Source organism: Nestor notabilis, unplaced genomic scaffold (assembly GCF_000696875.1).
Source record: "Nestor notabilis isolate BGI_N333 unplaced genomic scaffold, ASM69687v1 scaffold33879, whole genome shotgun sequence".
Classification (NCBI taxonomy): Eukaryota; Metazoa; Chordata; class Aves; order Psittaciformes; family Psittacidae; genus Nestor; species Nestor notabilis.
In genome coordinates, this window is record NW_009943813.1 from 13,230 (window position 1) to 23,441 (window position 10,212).

A 10,212-nucleotide genomic window follows, 5' to 3' on the forward strand; every position below is an offset into this window, starting at 1 on the left:
AAATTTAATTCCAAAACAAAAGCAATTATTCTGAATACCCCGCACAACCCTATAGGCAAGGTAAGAGTCTTGTTTTAACACTGTTGTAATTTCAGTATATGCCTTAAATACTGTGATTAATGCATTGTCCTTTACTTTCTTGTGTCCCAGGTGTTTACCAGGGAAGAGCTCCAAGTAATAGCTGATCTCTGTATTAAACATGATACCCTCTGCATCAGTGATGAGGTGTATGAATGGCTGGTGTATAAAGGAAACCAACACATTAAAATAGGTACTGATTTTTTGGTGGTGTCTTAGAATGGTTGTAGAATGATGTTGTAAACATGCCTCTTGGAGATAACAGTGCTGGAAGGAGCTCAAACTTCAACCTTTGACTGTTTTACAATGTTTGCACTCTAAGGAGAGCCCCTTCTTTTTCTGAAAAAATTATTTTAAGGAGTCATTACCAAATAGAATTTCCAAAGCTCTTAAATGACTTTGGAGCAGATAGAAACCTGTAGGACTGGTGCTCTTAAGCCAGTTATGATCAGCTGAATGTTCCATCCTTATTCAGTTACGTAGTGGGCCATGACAAGCGTAACTGCCATTCACGTGTATATGTTGGGCTATGCTTTGTGTAAAGGTTAGCGTGAACATAGTGCATGAACACTGTCCCTTCAAAGTGCAGAGACAGTGTTAAATAATGGACATTGAATTCAGTGAAGTAGTTCGCTGCATGGGCAGTGTGGAAGCATGATAGTCTTCAGGCAGTATTGCTACAAGGATAAAGCACTGTTGCAAGAACAAACCAGAAAACAAATACAATGTTATGTCCCTGTCCCTCTCATATTAATTCTTGATCCAAGTTTCATTGAAATTAGGGAATCACTCCCACTGTCTCAGAACAAGTGAATCTAATGCATGTCACTGAACTCCTTCCACCCAGATTACATTAATGTAAAAGTTTCTGGGGTGGTGGTCTGTGGTTTGGATCTGCTGGCTGAAGTCCAAAACTTCCTTCTTGTATGTACAGAAGTTTCGTTTCTGATGGTAGCATCTTGCATGAACTATCTGTTATGATATACTTACTGTCATAAAGAAAGTACATTTCAGTTGTGTGCAATTGAAACATCTAGTTGAGGTTAAGCAATGAAATCAAGAGACATAAATATAACGTAGACATGAAAAAGATAGCTGAATGATGAATAACTATGCTTCTGTGCCTCAATTCAATATATATAGAGTTACAGTAAAAGAAACTTTCGATTAGTGGGGACTACATCATTGTAAAAAACAAATCTTATAAATAATAAAAAGGAAATTACATCTGAATGACCCTGCAATACTTAGAGGTGCTGATCATCCAGCTGCAGTCATCGATTGTGTGGGCCATGCATAGGCTATGTGTCTGTTTTGAAAGTGGCCTAATGTCATGGCTGTTGTGGTGCCGTGATAGCGATACCTTCTTGAAGACCTTCAGAGATGGTAGAAGGGAAACGTTTTGGGGACGTTCACGTGATAGTAATCTGAGTCAGTGCATCCTAACAAGTAACTACAGGAACTGGTCGTATGCAGGTTATCATGTCCCAAATGCACAGTAAAATGAGTTAAATTAAAGCTTTCTTCTTGGGCTTAGCAGGTGGTTCATGCAAATAGCCATCCTCAGAACCCAAATCTCTGTGGGTGGTGTAAGGTAATCCATTTTCCTTTGCAGTGGCAGTAGGTCTGAGCACTCAATGTTGGTTACGCTTTGTCCCAATGTGCAGGTGGTGAATTCTTAAGACCTGGTAACATTGTTGTTCATTGGTATCAGGATTGTCATTTTAATGCTTCAAACCAAAGTGTTTCCAGTTAAACAAAAGGCATTCTGTAGCTTAGCATGAAATGTAAGAATAGTGTGTAATGATAATGCAAGTTAAAGTCTGGACAGTTAGATAGGTTTAGGTACCTTCAGGGTAACACTATAAAAATAACATTATTTCAGAAAAGAAACAAGATCTGCTCTTTTTAATTTAAGCTTCATAGGATTTATTTTTTTAAGTCTACAAAAGATAACACAAGAAAAAATGAATGTGTTATTTCACTGTTTAAAAACTTCTGTGTTTCCATATTAACCCTACATATTCCATCAAATGCAGTGACACTTTTTGTAAGAGATGCAAAACGGTTAAGGCATCAATGTACAGGGTCTGACGTGTTCCCTAATACAATTTAAGAGGGGTTGCTAGCCACAGATCATAAAATTAATACAGCCTTTGTGCTGTCACTGAAGCAGTTTTATGCAAAACAGTTAAGGCATCAATGTACAGGGTCTGATGGTAGTTCCCTAATACAATTTAAGAGGGGTTGCTAGCCACAGATCATAAAATTAATACAGCCTTTGTGCTGTCACTGAAGCAGTTTTCTGTAGCATAGAGCACTTCAGCTTTACAGAAGTCAGATAATGATGAGAATTATCATTATCTGACATTATCTGATGAGAATTATCATTACCTGGTCCAAAGCTGTGGACCTCCTCTAAGTAATGATCAGGGTTGTACTGGCAGATTTAGAGATTGCATCTCATAACTGAGGATTCTGAACAAGCCTCTCAACTTGCTGACTGCCATCCCAGGTAGCAGTATTGTATGTGTTAGTTTGCACTTCGTTAGTTTTTGAATTGTAGCCAGACTTGGTTGTGGTGTCCTATCATGATGTTGCCATATGGCACAGAGGGATTTCTCTCTCTATTTAAACTTGCTGCTTGTAAAAGCAATGGAGCTGTTTCTTCCCCTGTGCCCTTTTGCTGCTGCTGTCGTTTGGAATGCTGTTAATTCCTTCTTCAAGGTTGAATTCCTATGACTATGTGGCAAAAAATCTTGCTAGAAATCTTTGAAATTCAATTCTTTCTGCAGTCTGTGAGAGCTAGTTTGGTTGCCTTCAGGAAGCGATCCATGCTCTTGACCAGTGAGGTAGAAGATGCATCTATTCACTCCCTTTTTGTTTTCAAGGTTACAGAGTAGTTGAGTGAATATGGGTGGGCTAATAGGAAAATGAGTTTGTTTCCTGCTGTATCTCTTCCTGGCAAGTGTGCTCAAAAAAATACATGTTTTCAAGTAACTGCAAAGACTTACACCATGTCTAATGAAGATAACTGCTGCAAAAACTTCCTTATGAAATTCATGGGTTTATTTGGAAAACCTTTGTTCTTTGGTCTCCCTAGAGAGAAGATTTAAGAACAAATTCATTGGTAGTGGTTCTAATGTGCAAATGAGGTAGACATGGATATTGTTAACCACTGCAATTGCAGTAGTGGTATGACCTTGTCTAACTTTGTGCCTCAGACTTATAAATGTGTCTTGATTTATCGGTTTCTGTGGAAATGAATTCATCTAAAGAGTCCAAATGGAGCTCCCTTGAAGCAGTGTACAGGAAAAAAGCTGCAAACTAGGGGAAGGGACCTTTGTTGTGTAATCTCTTTGGAAAGGAAACAAAGGATTTTGGTCTCCTAGTAGACACAGAGACAGGCCTCCATGCATCCCTAAATCCTTGTAGACATCCTTACCTAGCCATTATTGTCAAATTATATAATAAACCATAATTTATTGACTCCCTCTGCTAGTTGTCTGATTCTTATAGTTGTTGTTTCTGGGTTAGAAGTCTTAGTAATCCTTATGTTTTTCTGATGTCTGAGATAACCAGTGGCACTGACATGGACAATTGTGTTAGAATGGCTTGCAGTGCCCTAGTTAAGGTTGTATTTGGGGCTGCTCTCAGGCATCAGAAATAATGCTGTCTTGAGATGAATGGGTAGCCACTTCTTAGACTGTATCTTTCTCATGAATAATTACACATCTTGGTTGATGATAACTAACTTGTAGTTTTCACAAATTGTGCCTCTTGGGTCTCCTTTCATTAATCCTTACCTTCTTTTCATGGCAAAAAGCACTGGCTCATGTATCTTTTCTCATTTGCTGCAATTGTTATAATTTTAGAATATTCTTATTGCTTGCTTAATAATGATGCAATGATATCAACAAACAGGTCTGAGATAGGGGCAGTACAGTTTTATAACTACATGGAATATGTGAGTGCATTTGTACCCAATTAATTTTCTCTTATATACAGCTACCTTGCCAGGTATGTGGGAAAGAACAATAACTATAGGAAGTGCTGGAAAAACATATAGTGTAACTGGCTGGAAGGTAAGAAGAATCAATGTAAGAGTTCAGTTATATAAATAACAATGTATTTATTACACTAAAACCCCTCTGGTTTTATGACCTGTCTTTTGAAAGCTTCTAGCAAATCTCCATGTCTCCAAAACATGAAGTTGTTATTCAGTTGGAGCGATTACTTATCTTCAACACCCATGTTTTAATTCTCTTCTTGTCTCTCAAATAATAAGGTCTTCTAGAAAGCAATACTAAGCAAAAATAAAAACAGTATGATTTGTTCAAAACCAGTCAAGATTCTTGGGGAAAACATGGATATTGTCATATTGTAACTTTTGTTTTGTGGTGATCATTTCCAGATTATGGGAATGGTATGCTTTGGAATGGCTTATATTTCTGTAAAATATTTAATGATAATGTTTTGCTTGACTTTAAAATACATATCAGAAAGTAAATAAAAATACTTAATTGTTTGGCAACTAAATTCTTTCTTCTTCATCACCTGTGTTCAAATTGAACCATGACATTGCTGATCCAGTAGTGAGCTTTTGTTTTATGCTCAAACCACCTTTGGCACAGGAGCTTATGAGGTGTAAAAATTCTAAACCAATTAGGCATAAGATCCCTAATAAATGCTCAGTTTGATTTCTAACACTTGTTATATGAAGAGTGAAAAGTTTGCCCAGTGCCCTATGAGAGGGTTAAATGAAATTATCCTGTTGTCTCAAATCAAGGAATTTTTTGGTGGCATCATTCAGCAAACTTCATGTAAACTTCATGTAAAATGTAAAAAGCTGTTAATTCTTTATCAAAATCAATTCACTACCAGTACTTAAAGTAGAAAAACTTGAGACACTGCCTGATTTGAGTTCTTTGCTAATTTTTAGGAGCACCACTGTGCTAAGTATAACAGATGCATGCTTTCTTCCCTTAGCTTGGTTGGTCTATTGGCCCCCAGAACCTGATTAAGCATTTGCAAGTTGTTCACCAAAATATGCTGTATACTTGCCCAACTCCATTACAGGTAGGTACAGAAGGGGCAGAGGAGGTGATTTTCTGATGTAGCAAATTGTAGGTCTCACTGTAATAGAACAATAATCACAACAGTGAATTTTTACTTGTCAAAATATATATCCTGGGGTGCAAGAAGAGGAGATGGATTTGATCAGCTCACCAGACATTTGATTAAAAAAATAACATCACAAATAATGCAAAAAATCAGCAAATAGAAACAAAAGTTGTTGCAATATGGGCTTGTTTTACTGAGCTTTAGCTCTATCTACTAGTTTGTAGTACTCTTTCTTACATTATTATCAATAATTTAAACTTGGCTCCAATTCAGCTTGTAAATCCTCATGTCAAGAACTGTGATTCTGTCTATGATTAGCTCCTAGCAAATGATTGGGTGCTTTGGGTGTTGCCACAGCACAAAGTACCAGACAAATTACACACTCAGATGTAGCTTGTGTAATTCCTATTTGCTGGTTTGCTTAAAAAGGGCCAGCATCTAAGAAAAATCCATGTGTTTTTAGTAGGAAGTGTGTGTCTCTGCATTTACTGAGTGTCCATTGATTATCTTTCCAGGAGGCTTTGGCACAAGCATTTTGGATAGACTATAAACGCATGGATGACCCAGACTGCTATTTTTACTCACTGTCTCGAGAGCTGGAAAGCAAGCGTGATCGGATGGCTCAGCTACTTCAAGACGCTGGACTAAAGCCTGTTATTCCAGATGGAGGATACTTTATGATTGTTGATGTTTCTACATTAAGTTAGTATAAAGTTTATTAAAAAGGGTGTGGGAAGTGAATATTTTAGTTAATCTGACCATGCAGCTTTCATTTTAAACTATATTCTCATTTCATGTTTGCATAACATGGTCAGAAGTATTAACTGGGGCTGAATTTTTCTGGTTTACCTTACCCTGGGAGGTAGATTTTAAAAGCTTTAGCAAAGCCTTTGTTTGTGATCCTAACTACTGTCCATGTTTTGCAAAGCTTTGGCAAGGTTTTAGGGAGGATAAAGGAGATGTATAAAAAATCTATTTTAAAAAGGTCTATGATTATTAAAATATTTGAGAGCCAAGCACCTGGTTTAGTATCCTGAGTTCATACCATTTGTACTTTCCCCTTTCTGTTTCTTGTTTGTTTGTTTGTTTCATACCCATGCTGATTTCTAAACACTAAAATGCTACCAAAATTGACAGAACCTTTGGGAATTTTGGCTTATGGTAACTTTGGAGGAAGAATTCCCACAGGGAAACATTTTCTATTTCCACATTTCTCACTAGCTGGTCCTAATGGCACTTGTCATTCACACAGAAATGTTTAAACACAGCTGGATCTTGCAGTGATACCATATGTCAGAAAGTTTTAGATACCCCAGCTTCACAGATGCGAAAACAGCAGTTGCAGTGATTATTGCTGCCCATCCCATAAATACAGTCTTCAGTACTCTCTACAGTCCTGGTCCCTCAGTAACCCAGACTTGAGGAGGACTTGGAGTACTACATGGCTTTCATCCAAGCTACATGTCTGAATTTGCTCTGAATGGAAAGCAGGTGCTCAGATCAGAATGGAAAGGCTCAATCTGTTGGCCTATTTTAATTTAACATAAACACATACATCTTTGTTCTTAAGTATGAACTGTAATAAAGTGGTGTTAATGGATGCCTTCCCAGTGGAGTCTAGGAAATCTTACAACATGTTTGTTTTAATTTTGTTTTAGATGTGGATCTCTCTGATGTAGATGAGAAGCAACCTTATGATTATAAATTTGTCAAATGGATGATAACATCTAAGGTAAGGTGTCTCAGTAAAACTCCAGTTTTAGAAATGCTTTTCTATTGGAAGTAAGAGCAGTGCAACTATACTTATTAAACAATGTAGCAGAGATATTCCATTTGGTGTTTATGCTGATCATGATGTGTGTCGTGGTTTAAGCCCAGCCGGCAACTTGGAACCACGCAGCCGCTCGCTCACTCCCCCCCTTTTCCTTCCTCCCCCCGCTCCCGGAGGGATGGGGAGGAGGATCGAAGGAATGTAACTCCCACGGGTTGAGATAACAGCTCTCCAGTAACTAAGGTATAATACAAACCACTACTGCTACCAATAATAATGATAAGAGGAATAACAAGGGAAAAGGACACAACCGCTCACCCCCCGCCGACCGATACCCAGCCTGACCCGAGCAGCGATCTGGGCCTTCCGGGTAACTCCCCCCAGTTTATATACTGGGCATGATGTGCTGTGGTATGGAATACCCCTTTGGCCAGTTTGGGTCAGGTGTCCTGCCTCTGCTTCCTCCTGGCTTCCCCTCCTCTCTGGCAAAGCATGAGACTGAGAAAGTCCTTGGTCAGAGTAAACATTACTTAGCAACAACTAAAAACATCGGTGTTATCAGCATTGTTCCCAGACTGAAAGTCAAAAACACAGCACTGCACCAGCTACTAAGAAGGAGAAAAAAATGACTGCTGTAGCTGAACCCAGGACAATGTGGCTAAAATATTGCTGAATATGCAGAAAATGTACCTTTTAGATTGTTTTATGTCCCAGCACTTTTCATTCAGCATGGTTAAATGCTAGTGGTACAGAAGTACCTCTGAAATGTTTTGCCTGAGAAAAGAAATTTGAATTCAGTTAAGCCTAGTGCATGCAAAACCAAACCTTGTCTTTCCCTCACATGACTGGAGGGAGAGTTCTAGAAATGGAATAGTAAAATCATCATGCTTAAAACAGATAGTTTTTTTCATATATGTCTATAAAATAAACAAGTAATATTTCTGGTTTATGTTTCAGAAGCTCTCAGCAATTCCTCTTTCAGCATTCTGTGGTCCCGAAACAAAAAGGCAGTTTGAAAAATACATACGGTTTTGCTTCATTAAGGTAAATGTGTCCTGGGAAGAATTAAGGCTCCTAAAACTGTTCTGAAATCTGCAAGAGACTGTTATATTTTGCACAGGATCTCCTGAGTTGGATGGTTTTAGGACCAGAAAGCTAGCTTGGTGTAAAATTCAGCACAAAGTAGCTTCAGCTGTCTTTTTGCTGAGGGACTTTAAACCATAAATGCAGGTGGCAAGGCTAAGAAGGGCAGTTGGCAGAAAACAGCGGGTGGGAAGGCCTTTTTTGGCTTCCTCTGCTGATTTTTAATAATGGTCTTGGCCATTTGGTGACAGTGAAAATGAGTTGCACAGGTACGCTATCAATTAAGGTGAGTTCTGTAATTCAGAACAGACACCCATTCAGTTTCCAACCACAAAGACAGCGGTCACCTTCAAGTTTAACTTACTTGCCTGAAAAAGTACAGTGTTTCACGTGAGCTCCAAATTGCAATAGAAAACAAAGACACAGAAAGTTATCTTACCAGGGGGGTTGTGCATTGGCTGGTTTTTGCCATTTTGTGAGCACCTCCTATTCACATATTTTTGGAATCATAGAATCACAGACTAGTTTGGATTGGAAAGGACCTTAAGATCATCCAGTTCCAACCCCCTGCCATGGGCAGGGACGCTTCACATTAGGCCATGTTGCCTAAGGCTCTGTCTTCCTCCTGTTGAATGTGTTCTTGAAAGACTGGAAGACTATGGGGACAGGTACATAAACTCCGATAAGCCTGCAGCCTTAAGATGTTTCCTGATGGTTCTGTAACAGAGTCAGCATAATGGAACATGTGCAAGTCTTTAACTCTTCTAGTATAAAGATCAGAGCCTTAGCCTGATCCAGTAATGAAGGGGAGTTTCTGCTTGTGTTACCCAGCTCTTTTGATGAGCCATAAAGACCATGATAAAAACCGAGCTGGTAACAACCAGGATGAAACTTGCTCGTTGTGACTATGAGCAGCACTAATCATTCAAGACTACTTGTATGACTCACCGGGTTGTAGCCAAGCCACACAACTGGCTAGTGGATAGAATACCCATATTTAGGGGGATTATGTTTAAGTAGTTTGCAGCATAACTTTGTTGCATGGAGATTTAAAACTCCCAACTGTTCACATAAAGATTTGGAAACTATGCTAGCATGTCTCCAGTATAGAGCTGCCAAGTACATCACTGCATGCATGCCAGGCATTTATGTAAGAAGTATTGCTTCCATTACATTTGATAATATGAATGCTGAGAAAATATGTTATATTTTAAATATACCTAACAAACATTTGCAAGGAGTCAGCATTGAATTCTTTGTGTAGTCTCAATTTGTAGCTGTATCTGTTAATGAAGAACTGACTGACAGATACTTACAGGATGCAAGTGGAACTGCCAAATATTGATTTGAGATGATATAACCATGACTATTACTCTCTTCTCAAGAGCTCCGTACTTGCAGTAATAGTGATATTCCTTGTTTTGCAGAAAGACAGCACACTGGATGCAGCTGAAGTGATCCTGAAGAACTGGAATAAACAGACAGCCTGATTTTTCTCACTAACTCTTCCATCTGGTATAATTATCTAATAGTAGGGGTTTTATTACAAATTTAAGAACAAATGACTTAATACAGTACAGAATTACTATGACATTGTAAATAACTTTGTGCTGCCACCTGCTGAGGAGTTAATGATTTACTGAAATGTGTGATGCAGCCAGAGGATATTTTCAGTCTTTTCAAAAGAATTTACTTTTTTCCTGATTAGAAAATCTATGCAAATCACTTTTTCTACGATTTTTTGCCTTTCGGTAAGACTCTGTGTAAAATAAATAGGTGATGCAGGTGTTTTAAGAGAAAAGCAGTGGGAGGTGGTTTTGTTATGAGATAGTATAGGAACTAGGGTTGAGACTTAAAAATAGTAGTTTCTGAAACACAATAGCCTGCAGAGGACAGAAATTAAGATCTTCCTCATATTAGATAATTGCAGTGACTTTCTACATACCCATCTACGTACCTTGTCCATGTACAAATTGCCTCAGTTTAAATAAAGTGATTGAGTTAAATCAATACAGTGTTTATGCTATAAACAACATTGGGAAATGCTAAGTTGCATAATTACTATTTCATTTTCCCACAGTAGTCATTTGTGCTGTTCTGAAAGCATTCAGTCCTTAATGAATTTATAAAAGTGGCATCCAGAATAGGAATTCTAT

At 38.2% G+C, this 10,212-nt stretch overlaps 1 protein-coding gene across 1 annotated transcript in view; it reads left to right on the plus strand.

Annotated features, from left to right (window-relative positions):
- Positions 1–9,756, plus strand: part of CCBL2 (cysteine conjugate-beta lyase 2) — an 18,880-nt gene extending 9,124 nt beyond the window's left edge. The window contains exons 6-13 of the mRNA XM_010022106.1: positions 1–60; positions 151–271; positions 4,087–4,163; positions 5,068–5,157; positions 5,718–5,904; positions 6,861–6,934; positions 7,931–8,017; positions 9,484–9,756. The exon at positions 1–60 is cut by the window's left edge and continues 81 nt beyond it. Of these exons, the coding sequence (XP_010020408.1) occupies positions 1–60; positions 151–271; positions 4,087–4,163; positions 5,068–5,157; positions 5,718–5,904; positions 6,861–6,934; positions 7,931–8,017; positions 9,484–9,546 (759 nt within the window). The 3' untranslated portion in view covers positions 9,547–9,756. The remainder of the gene's footprint in view (positions 61–150; positions 272–4,086; positions 4,164–5,067; positions 5,158–5,717; positions 5,905–6,860; positions 6,935–7,930; positions 8,018–9,483) is intronic.
- Positions 9,757–10,212: the final 456 nt, after the last annotated feature.